This window comes from Myotis daubentonii, chromosome 3 (assembly GCF_963259705.1).
Source record: "Myotis daubentonii chromosome 3, mMyoDau2.1, whole genome shotgun sequence".
Taxonomy (NCBI): Eukaryota; Metazoa; Chordata; class Mammalia; order Chiroptera; family Vespertilionidae; genus Myotis; species Myotis daubentonii.
Window position 1 is genome coordinate 104671721 of NC_081842.1, and position 17585 is coordinate 104689305.

Here is a 17585-nt window from a genome sequence, read left to right on the forward strand (position 1 = left end):
ACTACATCTCCATATTTTCATTTGCCAGGAAAAACTTGAATCAAATTTTCCATTGACACATTGGTTCTAAATCATAGATCTGGGAGAAAAAAATAGCTAGGAGGACAAGCCCTGGTGGTTGGTGTAGAGCACTTCATATCCATGCAGGACCCAATTCAAGCCTATATTTGGTCCTGCTACAATGATCATTTTTCAAAATCAGTTAACATCAACCAATAAATAGACACGGCCTTTCCACCTCTGCAAAGATTCCTCTTCTGTTCCACTAAAAATAACGCCCCCGCCCCCCTCCCCCGTCCCCCCCCCCACAAAACCAAACTCACAAAAGTAAAAACACATCAATACACGAACTTCTCAAGTTGCTGAAAATTTCCAATAGGAACCAAGCCTGTTTCTGAAAGTTTCAACTCACCCAATCAGACAAAAGGCTGAAGAAAGGGAGGCATTTATCAAGTTACTCGGAGGACTCCATCTGTTATCTTAGACCTTTGTTACCAAGGGACACAGGAGGAGATACTCAAGGCAGTTTGAAAGAGTTTTATTTTACAGATTCTTAGTCCAAAGATTTCAAATTAGAGAGAAGTAGAAGCAAAAAAGGAGAAAAGACAAGTAAGTGTGCTGAAGACGCCTTCTATGGCCTTCTGCTGACATTTCACCTGGCCACAGCCCCTGGCGACAAAGCTCCTCTTCAGCTGCGTTCCGTCTGTTCAGCTTCTACAATCAATGCAGTCAAAGGGACAGTCGAGTCGCTTCTCATCACTCACAAAGGTCTTATTTTTGAACGTCACCCTCACAAAGCCCACTTCTCATTATGCCAAACCAACAGAAGAAAGTCATTTTTTGCATGGCGGGGATATTAAGCTTCGTGTGCGCCCTTGGAGTTGTGACAGCCCTGGGGACACCGTTGTGGATCAAAGCCACCTTCCTCTGCAAAACAGGGGCTCTGCTGGTTAACGCCTCGGGGCAGGAGCTGGACAAGTTCATGGGGGAGCTGCAGTACGGGCTCTTTCATGGAGAGGGCGTGAGGCAGTGCGGACTAGGAGCGCGGCCCTTTCGGTTCTCATGTAAGTAGCAACTGCATTTTGTTTTTTTATCTTAGGCACGCTCCTCCAAGGATTGCAGGAAATCATTTTTAAGAGCCTTGTCCTGTCTATTGCAGGACTTTTTATACAGGTATGAACCACTTGAAATACCTAAGACTCTTCTGAGTAATCTCTTCTCCCTAGTTTTTATTTTGTGTTAATTTTATTGATTATTTCATCCCTGCTATTTTTATCATGACAACATATAGTTAATGAATGGCTATAGTGTTAAACTTTTTGCAAAGAAAAATTTTTTATTGAATATTAATATTTACATAAGAAATTATGGGGTCTTGTTAAAAAGGAAGGGGCTTACAAATGATTTTCATTTTGTTCTTTAAAAAAGGGTCAGCCAGTGCTGTGGCTCCTTAATCAAGCCTCGCTGCTTTCTCCCACACTCAGGACTCTGTTTCCTGTCCACTTCCCTTTATCCTTGCAAGGTCCTCTCCTGCTCATGAATACTTTTTTAAACCAATTTGGAATCACTTGGCTATAAAAATTTAAAGCAATCAGCTGTACTAACTAGGAGAGAAATAGTTGCCTATTTAGTGTAGAAAGTTTTCACGTGACTGACTTTCAAATCAAGTAGAGAATGTGAGACAGATTTCCTCTCACAATTTTTGTGAAATGGAAGTGTTATCCTCAATATTTATAACCTGTTTATCTTAAGAAGAGAACTTCTTAAAAATTACCATGTGAATAGGCAACTCATTAAATGAAAATTAATAAGAAATCATTTGTTATATCTTTCACAACACACATGTAGAAATTATTATTTCAAAAGAGCTGGTTTGGAACCATCCTATGAAGACACAACCAGTAAATTAGTGCATAAATCACTCCTCAGGAAAGGAGGTTGCCAATGAGGCATTGAGAGTGAATTATTATTTTGTCTGGGTATTTTTTTCACAAGCATAATTAGAGGCTAGAGACTAATTGAATTTATTATTAACATGTGCAGTGTCTAGTGAAACTTCAGAGCTGATCTATTCATATCTCTGCAACACTCCTTACATCTTCTCAGCAGTCATTGGCCACCAACCTTCCTCTCACATAGCGAGTTCATAAGTGATAGGAATTTTCATAGGGTGCCAGCAATTCCCCAAGGATTAGTCTTCAGCTTTTCAAGACATTACTATACACTAGATTTTATGAAGTGGATACCAACTCTTTTTACTGAATGGCTTCAGCTTATTAAGGTAATGGAGCTGTTAGAGTTGCTTAGCTTTCTTTGAGGGGGCGGGGGGATGGCAGAGAACAAAGCAGAATGCCACATGATTTGCAACGTATTACAAAATAAATTAAAAAAAGGAGTGAGGTGATTAACCATGAGTTGCTGGCAGCTTAAAGCAGTAGTAAAGCTTCTCACAGACGACTTTAGACAAAAAGCAGGGAGCATACAATGAGGTTCCTGGAGTCTGCATTTTCTACGGAGAAATGTTTCAAAAACAATGTTTCCTGAATGCTTATTAGACACTAAGCACTATGCACGTTTTGTCCCATTTAACCCTCACTCAGCCACATTTCTCTGTGATTCAATGGCAGGCTGTTATGGCTGTGTTCTGTGCTTGTCTTGTCTCAGATGAAGTTGGTCCAATCAGGCATCCCTCCCTTTGCTTTCTATGAGGACTCAGAGCTGGTGGGCTTAAACAATACCCTCCCCTAGCTCACAGAGTTGCATTAATACCTTATTTTCCCCCAACCTAGTGAAGAAAATTTTATATTTGCTTGCTTGTTTTGTGGTGACAACCCTTTCCATATACTATCCCAGACTCGTTAACACCCCATTAATTTCTGAGGCCCAGTGAAGTGTACTTACAGTATAACTTTTTCTGTCTAAGCAGAAAAGTATCCTTTTCAATGGAACATGAGAGAAAGTTGGGAAAACTGTAGAATAAATAGATCCAATAGACTCCCTAAAAGGCATAATGCTCATTTAAATAAACACCCTCTCTGAGTGTTAAAAACTTCCTAATCAATGTGCCTCAGGACACACCCAGTTTACACTCTCAGTGCAATAGAGCTTCTTGGTCCACAGTTTCCCGTTCAAAATGCCAGCACCCTGTCTAGGGTGTTCCATAACATTCCCTTGAAGGGAAAGAGCTCTCTGATATTCTTCCTGATAGGAAAATATAGCCCTGATCACATAAAAGAATCAGAGCCCAACCCTGTCTTCTCAATAATAGCTTCCTTAGAGCAAAATCCAGGGCCGCCAAAAAGCTCAGATTGGATGATTCTTTTGTTTCTTTGAATTCAACTTAAATATAGAGTACACCTCATTTCCCAGAACTTTCCTCTTTCTCCTTTTCCTTTTAGAAAGTTATTAAGCAAACATCTGGATTTTCAGAAACTTTCCAGTGTAGCCAGAGTGGAAAAGGTATTCATCAAAGTATCAGTAACTTTATGGCCAGTTTTCTGCATGGTCATGTTATCACCAGTTGATATGCATGTATATTTCAGTTTTGTTGGATTGCTAAATGCTACCTTGTTTACCAAACTTTTCATTTAGATCAGCACTGGCCAACAGAAATGTAATGCAAGCCATAAATACAAGCCACATATGTAATTTCAAATGTTCTAGTAGCCATATTAGAAAAAACAGTAAAAGGAAACCAGTGAAATAAATTTTAACGACATATTTTCTGTAACCCAAGATGTCCAGAATACTATCAATTTAACTGTTAAAAAAGTAGTGAACTATTTTACTTTTGTTTGGTGCTAAGTCTTGGAAGTGTGGTGTGCACGTTGCACATACAAACATCTCAACTCAGACCAGCCATAGTTCAAGTGTTCACTAGCCATTTTGATGTGGCTAATAGCTGTCATGTTGGAGAGTGCAAATCTAGATGGAGATTTGCTCTCAATAAATTGGGCATTGAAGGTGTCCATATTTTAAATGAATTTTTGCTTGTTTCTCTACAAGGTTATGTGTGTTATTTTTATGTGCAATGTATGTGTAACTTTTAAAACCCAGATATATGATATAACATGAGGATGAAGACTAGGCCAGAAAAATAGTTAGGCAATGTTGTCATTTTTGTTCTTATTAAATGGTCCTATTGACTACTCTATCTCTTTTAATTATAACAAGAATCTTCCCTGCCAGCATGCACAGCTATGCTGGGAAAACTTCTGCCTCATTTACTGTGGCCAGTTCTCATCCATTTATGGGTGAGTGGTTCATTTTCTAGAGGTCACCAGCACTCATGCCTAACATGCAATTTCATTCATTATAATGAAGAACTGTTTTCCTTTCAAGGCAACACAAGTGGTGGGCTTAATTTTTCCTGATATGTCACCTATAAATTTTTAATGATGATTTTAAACTCTAAATATGCCATCAAGACAAAAACTGCCAGTTTTGTGTTCAGTGTGTGTGGGTAGGTTTCTGCTTTGGTGGTTTGAAACACTGCAGAGCATTATCAAAATATGATACCCAAGAATCACATGGTATCAATCATTCCTAGATATGCCAATCTGTTCATTGCCAAGAAAGTTCAATGAGCGGTTAAAACATATGGAATCTTTTTTTTTGGGGGGGGAGGGTTGTGAAAAATAAAATTTAACCAATCATGTATCACAGCTTCCTACTTCAGTCATACAACGCATTTTAATTTAATGATTGAAATTTTGTAGAAAGCTTAACAGAGGCTTAGATTTTCATATTTTAAGCAGAGTTTCCTTACCAAATAAGCATATGTTCCAGACTGCAGAGGGAATGTTGAGACTACTTCTATGAACAAGCAGGTGGCTCTCAAACATATTTGGGGCAGAAGAGTTGGGATTCTGGATCTCTGCCACTCTGTTGCCATGGTCTCCTGCTAACCCACCTGCACCCTCCCCATTACCTTGCCAAACCACACAGAGCTGCAAAGGTCTTTGATGTACCTTCTTCTAATAATAGTACCTGTCTCTCCTCCCTTCCTTAGTGTGTGGCCTGTGTGGAAGCAGGCTTGTGGGGGTGGAATGGAAGCCTATGGAGTTCACCTGGTAAGACTACCTGGTGGGATGAATGGGGAAAGGAAGTGGCTTGCATCATTTCACCTAGCCTACATGGGCTCTCCTGCCTTTTAGCTCCAGGCCCTAATGTTTAGTCTCACTCACCCATCAAAACAGGCCAGCAGCCCACAGGCATGGCTCAGTGGTTGAGGGTTGACCTAGGAACCAAGAGGTCACAGTTCAATTCCCCATCGGGGGGCGCATGCCCAGGTTGCAGGCTCAGTCCCCAGTGTGGGGCTTGCAGGAGGCAGCCAACTGATTCTCTCTCATCACTGATGTTTCTATCTCTTTCCCTCTCCCTTCCTCTCTGAAATCAATAAAAATATTTTTTAAAAAACACACCAGAACAGTCCAGCAAATGGAGATTTTTGTTTTCCTTCCATTGGAAAAAATAGTGATTAGTAGAATAGAAGAGAGTATTGTTTAAGAACACTAGTGTAAAGTTCAAACTCTCAATGACCTGTATAATGTGGGACTGGCACCCTAGGAAAGGTCCTTCCAGCGTTAAAACTTTATGACCCTTCTAGTCTCTACCTCACAAAGCCTTCATTGGCAGACTTTAGCCCAGGGGTGGGCAAACTTTTTAACTTGAGGGCCACAATGTGTTCTTAAACTGGACCGGAGGGCCGGAACAAAAGCATGGATGGAGTGTTTGTGTGAACTAATATAAATTCAAAGTAAACATCATTACATAAAAAGGTACGGTCTTTTTTTTCAATAGTTTTATTCATTTCAAATGGGCTGGATCTGGCCCGCGGGCCATAGTTTGCCCACGGCTGCTTTAGCCTATCATTGGAAGTGGTGGTTTTGTGCGCCTTTGCTCTTTGGTCCTCAAAGCTAATAGTTCTTAAAGTATTCTGAAATACCTACCACTTGTCAGGACCTAAATGAATTTCATTACCAGTGAATGTTTCTTCCCCCCTTCTTCCCCCCATAATAACCTTTAACTGTTTGTGTAAAAAATTGCAGGTTAAAAAAGGAGAAAATGGATGAGAAGCTTTGAAAAACTAGGGAGAAACACTAATTGGTTCCAGAGAGCAGTAGCAGCCACAAACATTCAATTTAGATGGTGCTATTGAGAAAGCAAAAAAGGAAGATCAAAAAATAGTGAGAGGCTGATCTTTTACTACCTCCTTTTTTTTCTTCTTCCATTTTTTTTCTAGAAATTCCTCTTCCATCCTCACTGAAAAATCCTTCTTTCCCGAATCTGACATGTTAAGCTGAAAATGGCAAGAAGTTAGGAATGACCATCCTATATAATAAAAGAGAAACATATAAATTGACCATCCCTCTGCTATGCCCACCAGCCAATCAGGAGTGAGTATGCAAATTAACCTGACAAAGATGGTGTGTTAATTTGCATATGCAGGTGTCATGCGCCCCAGGAAGCGAGGCCAGCAGTGCCTAGCCATGCCTGCAGGCTCCCAGGACCTTTGCCGGCAGAGAACAGAGCAGGAGAGTGGGAGGTTTGGAGGACTTGGCAGAGCAGGAGGCCAGTGGACATAGAGCAGAGCGAGAGAGAAGGCAGCTTGAAAGGTGTGGCTCCCTCTGTCACCCCAGCTTCCTCATCACAGTTGTGGAAACTGACAGCAGGGAGGAGGAAGTTCCACCCCCACAGAATCAGCTAGAATCACCATTTGGTCAGACAGCTCACAGCGGCCTGACAGCCAGGACTCTCATTCACTTGCATCTCAGACCGTGACAGTAGAGAGGTGAAACTATGTCTAAAGGACAACTGTTGATACAATGTAGCTCTGCAGCCAAAAGATGCCGGCATTATCAACAGAAAATGTCTGAAGAGCAACGTGCGTTTGATCTTGAAAGAAGGCAGCACCTGTGACAGAATGCGGTGCCTTATCAGCAAAAATGGAGTACATGAGGATGCAATTCTCAAACATAGTTGTGGTGGAATGACTGTTAGATGTGAATTTTGCCTATTGCTAAATTTCTCTGATGAAAAACCATCCGATGGGAAATTTACTCGATGTTGTAGCAAAGGGAAAGTCTGTCCAAATGATATACATTTTCCAGATTACCTGGCATATTTACAAAGATTAATGACAAATGAAGATTCTGACAGTAAAAATTTCTTGGCAAATATTCGTTCCATAAATAGTTCTTTTGCTTTTGCTTCCATGGGTGCAAATATTGAATCGCCATCAGGATATGGGCCATGCTGTTTTAGAATACACGGACAAGTTTATCACCGTACTGGAGCTTTACATCCTTTGGATGGTGTTTCTTGGAAGTTTGCTCTACTCTATATTTTGGATACAGCCGAAGCTACAAGTAAAAGATTAGCAATGCCAGAAAACAAGGGCTGCTCAGAAAGACTCATGATCAACATCAACAATCTCAGGCATGAAATAAATGAATTAACAAAATCATAAAAGATGCTACATGAGGTAAAAAAGGAAGCCAAATCTGAAGCATTAGCAAAAGGTATTGCTCCCACAGAAGTAACAATGGCAATTAAATACAATCATAACAGTGACCCAGGTAGCCTGTGTAACCGAGGTTGCTCTCATAGAACCTCCTTTTGAAAGGGACTTGGTCATTCATTGTAAACCAGATCCCAATTATCCAAATGCCACTAAAATGAAACAAAGCAATATCCTGTTTCCTACATTAGATGCAATGACATATCCTATTCTTTTTCCACATGGTGAAAAAGGCTAGGGAACAGATATTGCATTTAGACTCAGAGACAACAGTGTAATCGACAATAATACTAGACAAAATGTAAGGACACGAGTCACACAAATGCAGTATTATGGATTTCATCTCTCTGTGCGGGACACGTTCAATCCTATTTTAAATGCAGGAAAATTAACTCAACAGTTTATCATGGATTCATATTAAAAAAAATGGAGGCCAACTGGATAAATTTCACCAAAGCAAACCAATCTAAGTTGAGAGTTGAAAAATATAGTGGTTTGATGATTATCTCAAATCTAGATCTGAAAATGACAATGTGCTGATTGGTAAAATGATAATACTTCCATCATCTTTTGAGGGTAGCCCCAGAAATATGCAGCAGCGATATCAGGATGCTATGGCAATTGTAACGAAGTATGGCAAGCCTGATTTATTCATAACCATGACATGCAACCCCAAATGGGCAGATATTGCAAACAATTTACAATGCTGGCAAAAAGTTGAAAACAGACCTGACTTGGTAGCCAGAGTTTTTAATATTAAGCTGAATGCTCTTCCCCCCTCCCCCATGGTCTTTTATTTATTTATTTATTGCTTAAAGTAATACAAAGGGTATTACATATGTGTCCATTTTTTCCCCCCCGCCCTAGACAGTCCCCTAGCCTCTCCTATCCCCCAGTGTCTTATGTCCATTGGTTATGCTTATATGCATGCATACAAGTCCTTTGGTTGATCTCTTACCCCCCTACCTCCTGCCCCCCAACCCTCCCCGGCCTTCCCGCTGCAGTTTGACAATCTGTTTGAGGCAGCTCTGCCTCTGTATCTATTATTGCTCAAAAGTTTATAATGGTCTCTATTATCCATGAATGAGTGAGATCATGTGGTATTTTTCCTTCATTGACTGGCTTATTTCATTTAGCATAATGCTCTCCAGTTCCATCCATGCCATTGCAAATGGTAAGAGTTCCTTCCTTTTTAGAGCAGCATAGTATTCCATCGTGTAGATGTACCACAGTTTTCTAATCCATTCATCTACTGATGGGCACTTAGGCTGTTTCCAGATCTTAGCTATGGTGAATTGTGCTGCTATGAACATAGGGTGCATATATCCTTTCTGATTGGTGTTTCTGGTTTCTTGGGATATTGAATGCTCTTTTAAATGATATCTGTAAATTTCATTTATTTGGCAAAGTTATACCTAAAATTCATGTCATTGAATTTCAGAACCATGGACTGTCTCACGCTCACATATTATTGATATTAGATAGTGAGTCCAAAGTACGTTCCTCTAATTAATTCCCTTTCAATGTGCATGAATTTCATGCTCCGGGCCACGGGTCTATAATAATAAAAGCATAGCATGCTAATTAGACCTGATGAGCTTCTGGACGATGCTGGGGCTGCGAGGGAAGCTCGGGTCCCAGGTGCCAGAAGGAAGCTGGTGCTGGCAGCTGGGGGAAGGAAGGCCTACTCTTGCACAAATTTAGTGCATCAGGCCTCTAGTTGTGTATAATACTTCAAGAGTACTCTTTCTTCAAAGGAGGAATTAGGGCAGCAATTATCCTTGAATTGGTGAGGAATATGGAGAAAGTGCTTTTGAGGAAAGAAACTTCTGGTTCTCCTTGTATAGTCCAAGAAGAGAACATTTGTTTCTCCCTCCTCCCTAACAACTACCTCCAATATCCTTACCAGAAAACAATTCGACAGAATCAGCCTTGAGAATTGCATGTGTGCATATATGTGCACACACCGTTTTTCCTTTTAAATTATCCTCCACTTCAAAACACCAGAAGGCAGAGGAAAAGATGGCAGTAGTATGTCCTTGTGTATCAATAATCACTCTAAATGTAAATGGTTGAAGTCACCAATCAAAGGGCACAGAGTGGCTGAATGGTTCCATTACCCTTCACCCTGACAGCCAGTAAAGTTGTGGCCCGTGCTCACCTGAGAGAGGAAGTAGAGGCTGAGTGAGTTGCCTCTGGAACTGCATGGCAGGTCCTAAGTGGGACCTCTGGAACTTGGCCCTGGTGTGTGAGCCTTACCTGTTGGAGAATGACTCCAAAATTCTCTTCACAATTTGCTGCTCTGCTTTCTCCTCTAATCTCTGAGGGTGACTCCTTTTCACCAAGGACTTTCAGACAACCCCCCAAACAGAATACTTATTTCAGCTGCCCATTTATTTGGTACTTCAGAGGTGCCAAGCCTCTTGCATATATTATTTCTAGCCCTTCCATGGAGGTGTTGTGATACTATTCCTCTTAAACAAATGCAGACACTGGAAACTCAGATCACAAAAATTTCCCAGTCACAGAGCTAGTAGGAGCAGACCTGGGACCGAAATTCAGATCCACAGGACTGTGCTAGTCTTCTGACACATTGGTTTCCTTACAATGTGCACAACGGACACAGAGATGAAGAAAATGTAAGAATAGCCTTCGATTTCACCATCCATTTAAACGATGATGCTGCGACTTCACAAGCACGAGTTCTCAAATAGCCATGTGATGGCCCTTGGCCTTCAGACCCGGGTTCATTCATTGCCTCTTCGATTCATATTTCCATGGCCCTGATGTCTAAACCCCATCTTTGACCTTTTTTTGGAAGGTAAAATAGCCAAACCAAGCCTGTTTAATAATCTAGGTTGAGCAGGTCACACAGTTATGTCTAATCTTTGGGTTTTGTACGCATATTACCATGATGTTGACTGTTTATGTTGATGGCAGAGGTATCTGACTGCCTATGTGGTGAGCTGACTTAGAATCACTGTCAACCCAAATCTTCATGGTACGATCTTCAAATTATTTCTTTGACTACAACAATTATTTCATCATAGCAATCCCAAATGGTACAGTCTTTCCTGGGGTGATAGGAGCAGTTTCAAAATACAGGCAGGGACAAAAAGAAAAGCAGACACATCGCATTGTATTCACTTTCAAAATTTCCAAAAACATTCCTTAAGAGCTAGTGGAGAATTAGAGCATAAATTAAAATCTCATTTAAAAAACACACACCAAAAACTCATTTTTACTCTCACATATGTCAGGAATTTATAAAGTTGAAGGCACTTTTTTAAAAACAAAACTAATTTATGTTAAACAATGACAAACTTGCCTTTCATCTAGTCATGCAGCTGAACACCCAGACTGGTTGTGGTATGACACACTTTTATTGCTGGTGTGATAGACCTAACAGTGAACTGTGTCTGCAGACTAATTCATGCAGGATTCAGATTTCACTCCTTCCCAGCAAGTTATAACTATGGCAAAGCAATTCTTGGGAGTTATTTCCCCGACATAATCATACCCTGTGGATTAGGAGCAGTTAAAGGGGTTCTGTTATCAGAGGTACCTATGTGCCAAAGCAGCTGCCGTCCCTAAGCCACCATGGGTGATTAAGACTCACTGATGGGGCTGCCTCCGAAGAGGCTTGAGTCAGGTACATGCCTTTCAGCTGAGAGGAATTCAGGGGAGGTACTGAGAAAATTGTATTTTAAATGCCACCAGGTCTCCCCCTTTTAAGTGCTGGGGTCATGGGTTTCATTCTCCCTGACCATGCAGCCACCAGAAGCCTGGCTCTGTACCTGGGCGTGAAGTTAAGGTGATAGTAAAGGAGATGAATGCATTGAGCGGGTGGCAAAGAATGGCTTTCGCTGGATTTTCATAATGACTGGCTGCAGGTGGGCTGAGGGGAAAGTCACATCAAGAACATTTCTGTAAGAAGAAAGAAATCTTCCTACTTACTCCCTTTCAAGAAAATGAATAACAGAGCACTAAGGGGCCAAATGCGACTTCTTCTTTTACACACCTTTTATGTGAAGAAGGGCAAGTTGAGAAGGAAAACAGCCTCAAAAGCTACGTTACAGCTTTAATCTAGGAAGAACCTTCTGCTCCATTGCCGACATCCTTATCAGAGACTGCCTTCATTCTGAGATGGCGCTACCTGCATTTTACATCTGGCCAGATGGTGCAAAGGGTTCATGAGACCTAACCGTTACATCAGTGGTCCGCATCCCTGGCTGCACTTTACAATCACCCACTGAGGTCAGGTAGTAGCTAGATGAACCCTAAGGCCAGGCTTGGTGTATGTGTGTGTGCGCGTGTGAATATGTGTGTGTGTGTGTGTGTGTGTGTGTTTACAGTGGGGGGACTTGAGCCTTGAGCATGATTCTATGCTGAGGGGATAGAGTGCTAGAGGAAAAGGCTGAAGATAGATAGGAAAGTTAGGTAATATGTCTAGAAAGCGCCCTGGGAAGGTGGAAAAGGGTGGGTCTTAAAGTACAGGTAGAAGGCGACACCTTGGACAAGAGTAAAAAAATTCACTAAGAATGGAGGAAAGGTTGGATATGGACCAAAGAGAAGGTGTGGGTGGATGGCAATGGGAACTGAAAAGCTGAGGCAATTCCCCTGATAGCCTGTGTTTGTTCTGTGAAATGAAAGACTTCAGTTCACTAAAGATTTTTAAGCCTTGTGTAAGCCAGGCATATAAGACTAAGGGAAATAGAGATGGGGATGGGATATGTACTTAAGAGTGGGGGAAGTTTGGAATATTTGACAAGGGACAGAAAATGAAGACTGGAAAAGGCTTTTCAGAATTGGGGGACCACAGATCAGAGGCTTGAGGGGTCACCCTCTGACCAGGAGAGTGGCGGTGCAGAGGCAGGGGGCCCAGCTCAAAGAATACAGTCCCCAGTAAAGGACTGTGAAGGGTAAACTATAGGGAGCATCCTGGGAACCGGGTTTTCACTCCACATCATTAGCTTATGACTTAGTTCAGTTTCATAGTAGCACACTAGAGTGATGAGAGCATGGCAGCCTTTCTTTGCATGCTGAGCGACCTACGCAATGTAAATTGCCTTTTCCCGCTCCCGCCTGTGACTTGGCACCCTTGCTATTAGGAGAGTGAAGCTAATGATTAGTTTCTTCTAGCTTCTGTTTCTGACGAGATATCTTATCAGAAATCTCTGCTGTCCAGATTTCACAGAGGACGAACTGAGCTATGAACCAAGGTTGAAACAATGGAGTTTAATATGTATTAATAAAATATAATTAATGTTCTTTAAGTTAATATTTACATATAATTTTAGAAAGCACTCTGACCCAAGTAATTCCTTTCCTGAGAATTCATTTATAAAGGTTATCCCCATTCATCATCCATCCCTATAATAAAAAATAAAAAGGTATGTGCTTGAAGGTGTTCATGGAAGCATTAGCTATAATTCTGAAACTGTAGAAGACAACAGTTTGTCTAATACTAGTTTCATGGAAGGTCATATAGTTACTTAATGATAGTTTTGAAGACAACATTTAAAATGTGGAAAATGCTTATATTCTTAGTAAAAAGAACAGAATGTGACCCCAAAACTGCATTTTGATTATAGTAATATAGGATATAAATATTAAGATGGACAAAGATTTGAAAGGAACAAAAATAAAGGAAAATCTTACTTTTATGTTGGTAGGATTGTGGGTGAAATTTCTGTCTTAATATCCATTTCATTGTTGTTCTGTTGTGCATTAAAAAGGAAAATTTCTCTGTAAACAGTTTGAGCTTTGGACAAACTAATGGAAACAAGGTGAGGAGCAAATCCCTTCTGGCCCTGCTAACAAAAGAGCTTGGTCACGTTCAGGTTTGAGATGAATTCTTTTCCCAAACCCCAAACTTTAAACCTATTATTAAACAGCAGTCAGTTTCCATAGAACATGTTGACAATCACCCAAGTACGTTGGATTAAAGTTTTTATTTAAATAAAGAGATTTAAAATTTTATTCCAGTTGCCAATGAGGTTTTTCAACTGCTAAAAACAAAAGAAAACAAACAGAAAACCCTTCTATCACCTCCTCTGGCAACTATTTCATTTTACCTCCAAGGCCCCAGATTCTTTCTGAAAACTTGTTCAATCCAGCTGTTATCAGCAGCCCCCAGAAACAGCTTACATGACGGCCATCAGTGACTGCCTGACTCAGTGGACAAATTCTGTTTCTTAACCAGAACTTCCCATCACACTTAACACTGCCAATCCCCTCTACTTCTGCTCTGGCCCATGTCGCTAACTGGACTATTGGCTCCTCTTCTTCCTTCCCTCCTCTCCAGTGTGACACTAATTTCCTTCAGTCTGAACCAGTGGCTCCCATCAAGAAACCGAGACCTGCTAACCACCTCAGACTCCATTCCTGCATCCTACTCCAAGCAAAATGACCCATCCCCCATATGAGTGTCCAACAGCTACTCCATGCTTCTTAAAAAAATTCTCACCCAAGGATATTTTTTTCATTGCTTTTTTATTTTATTTTATTTTTCTAGAGAGAATAAAAGGGAGGGAAGGAGTGGGGAGGGAGGGAGAGAAACATCAATGTGAGAGAGACATATAGACCAGTTGCCTCTCACACACACCCCAACCAGGCAAGGGATCGAACCTGCAACCCAGGTACGTGCCCTTGACTGGGATTTGAACCGCTGATCCTTTGGTGCACTGGCCAATGCTCTAATCGCTGAGCCACACCAGCCAGGGTTGTTATGCATTTTTAACAGCAGCAAGTATCCCCTACAGGGGTGAAAATTGGTTCTTATAGGAAAAAACACACCTGACTCTTTAAAAATTGTATATGTATTTAAAACAGATATAAACACAATACAGAAACCAATATACAATATATCTGTGGTGTTAAAAATGTGATGGGGGAGAGTAATTAGGAGAAGTATCTAAAAGACTCCCGGGGTGGAGAGCAACAATAAAAACAATGCTGAGAAATACTGATCTCACTGTGCCAGGCATCCCTAGGTATGAGGAGTACAGCAGTGGAAAAAACAGACCAACACAATTGCCTCATGCCAGGGGGGAACAAAAATAAACAAATAAATAAAAATATAGCATTTGTCAGTGGTAATATTTGCTGTGTAGAAAAATAAAAGTGAGGAAAGGGGTTTGGGAGTGGGGAGGTAACTGGACATGGGGGGAGGGGGGTTGCAACTTTGCATAAGATAGTTAAAGAAGGTTTCCCTGAGGAAGTGACATTTAAATAAAGACATGGAGGTGACAGCAAGCCAGGAGGATATCTGGAGAAATATACAGGCACAGGAAGTGCAGAGGCCCTAAGGTGGGAATATTCCTGGCATGTCTTAAGCGCAGTCAGGACAACAGTGGTTGGAGCACACTGAGCAAGGAAACCAGTAGCAGAGGAAGTTGGAGTCTGTAAGGATTCCAGTCATGTATCCTTTCTCGGCCATTGTAATGATTTCATTTATCCTCTGGGTGAGATTAGAGTCCATTGGAGGGGATTGATATAAACCAAGACTTTTGTTGTTGTTAATCCTCACCCAAGGATATTTTTTTTCATTGCTTTTTATTATTTTTTAATCCTCACCTGAGGTTATTTTTCCATTGATTTTTAGGGAGAGTGGAAGAGAGAGAGAGAAAGACACAGAGAAATATTGATGTGAGAGAAATACATCGATTGGTTGCCTCCTGCACCAGGGCCCAGGCAGGAGAGGAGCCTGCAACTGAATGAGGTGCATGCCCTTGACCTGGAATCAAACTCGGGGTCCTTTTGTCCACAGGCCAATGCTCTATCCCCTGAGCCAACCAGGCTAGGGCTCCATTGCTTTTTATTTATTTTATTTTATTATTTTTTTAAAACATATTTTTATTTATTTCAGAGAGGAAGGGAGTGAGAAAGGTAGAAACATCAATGAAGATAGAGAATCATTGATTGGCTGCCTCCTGCATGCCCCCTACTGGGGTTCGGCTGCAACCCTGACTGGGAATTGAACCATGACCTCCTGGTTCATAGGTCAATGCTCAACCACTGAGCCACGCTGGCTGGACTTTGCTCTTGTTTTCTCTACGTTTCCTCCACTGGGACTCACTCATAGGTCTGAATCCAATGTCAGGCCTTTAGACCCTGAAGTGTCTCTGATTTGGGGAGGGGCAGCTGAGAAACAGTGTTGGTTGTGGGCTCTGAATACTGAGTGCCAGGCAGCACAACAAGTGCTCACAGATGAAATGGCGTGAACACTCCATTGCTTTTTAGAGAGAATGGAAGGGAGGAGGGAGAGAAAGAGAGAGAAATATCAATGTGAGGCATCGTCCGGTTGCCTTCTGCATGCGCCTCGACCAGGGCCAGGGATCAAACCTGCAAACCAGGTAGGTGGCCTTGCCTGAGATTGAACCTGTGACCCCTCAGTGCATGCTCTAAGCACTGAGAACACTGGCCAGAACTAAACCAATACACTTAAAAAAAAAATCCCTCTGGCTGCCGGGTTGACAGCAGGTTGTAGGTAGGAGGGGTGGAATCAGGGAGATCAGTTGGGGACCTCTTGCAGTCACCCAAGTGAGACATGATGGTGGCTCAGACCAGGATGGAACAGTGAGATGGTGAGAAGTGACCAAACTCTGAATGCAGCGCCAAAAGGTTTCTGGGATGGGCTGCACATGAAATGTGAGAGTAAGAGAAGAATCAAGGATAATGCCAGGAAGAATGGAACTGTCAGCAACTGAGGTATAGAAACATAAAGGAAGAATATGGGTTCAGTTTGGGACACACTGAGGTGCCTGTTCAATATGCCCGTCAAGATGTTCCATAAGAATTGGACGGCATGCAGATGTGGGATTCAGGGGAAAGTCTGGACTGGAAATAATTCATTGAGAGTGCTTCTAGGAAAACCTATCATACCGGATAAAGCACCAAGTGAGCGAGTGAAGACGCAGAAGAGAAAACATACGACAACTGAGTCAGCCCCTAAATGACTCAGATGAGGACGAACCAACAAATAGATCGAGACAGCAGCTGGTGAGGTGGCAACAAAACTGGGAGAGTGTAGTGTCTGGAACCAGGGGAAGAAAACTTTTCCTGGAGGAAGGAGTGAGCCGCTGTGTCAAACGTAGACAAGGCAAGATGAGGATGAAGAACGGACCTTTGGACCGGGCTGCTGGAAGCTCACTATTGCCTGGGAAATGTCAGATCAGTGCGGTGGGTTCAAGAGCTAGAGGAGGACTTAAGTGAGGTGTGTTTTTAAGATGAGAAAATAACGTGCTGATGGGATGGAAAACTGATGGTGCGGAGGAGGGGAGGAGGGGAGGAGGTGAGATCATGACCAGTAGTGGAATGGGCCATATTGAACCTTGGCTGGGCACTTACTATGTGCTAGGTACTTCCTACACTAATGTCATTGAATCCTCACAAATCTGAGAGAAAGGTGGAATTAGTCTTTTATTCAGATAAGGTTTCAAATCAAGGTTTAGGGAATTCTTGGAGTTAGAAGAGAAGTATAATACGAACCTTCTCAGATTTCAAATACTTGGTACTTCCTCAGTTTGTCCTCTGGGGCCCTCTCACTTTACAGAGAGGAAAATAGACCCATCAACCTGCTGAAGGTCCCACAGTAGACTAGAACCCTGGGGTGTTTGGCTCTTGGCCTCGTGGTCATTTCTTTTCCTCACCTCTGTCCTTACCATTTGCTTCTTCCAGAATGTCACATATATAGCATCATACAATATGCAGCCTTTTGAGTTTCTTTCACCTCAAAACGCAGTTCTGAGCCTTCCATGTTGATGTGTCACCAATAGTCTGGTCCTTTTTATTACTGAGCGGTATTTTACCATATGGATGGGCCACAGCTCAGGCTGTTTCCAGTTTTTGGTAAGTGTGAATAAAGCCACTTTAAACATCTGCATTCAGAGTTTTGTGTAGGCATGTGTTCTTAATTCCTTTAGGAAATACCTAGAAATGGTATTGTGGGTCTTATGTTAAGTCTATGTTCAGCTTTCTAAGTACTATAACAATTAAAAAAAATACTCAAATGGATCAGAGACTTAAATGTAAACCTAAAACTAAAAAACTTCTAGAAAAA

General features: G+C 41.6%; 1 protein-coding gene across 1 annotated transcript in view; it reads left to right on the forward strand.

Moving 5' to 3' along the window:
• Window positions 1-746: 746 nt before the first annotated feature.
• Window positions 747-17585, forward strand: part of CLRN1 (clarin 1) — a 42705-nt gene continuing 25866 nt past the window's right edge. Inside the window, exon 1 of the mRNA XM_059686032.1 lies at window positions 747-1064. Within this exon, the coding sequence (XP_059542015.1) occupies window positions 812-1064 (253 nt within the window). The 5' untranslated portion in view covers window positions 747-811. The remainder of the gene's footprint in view (window positions 1065-17585) is intronic.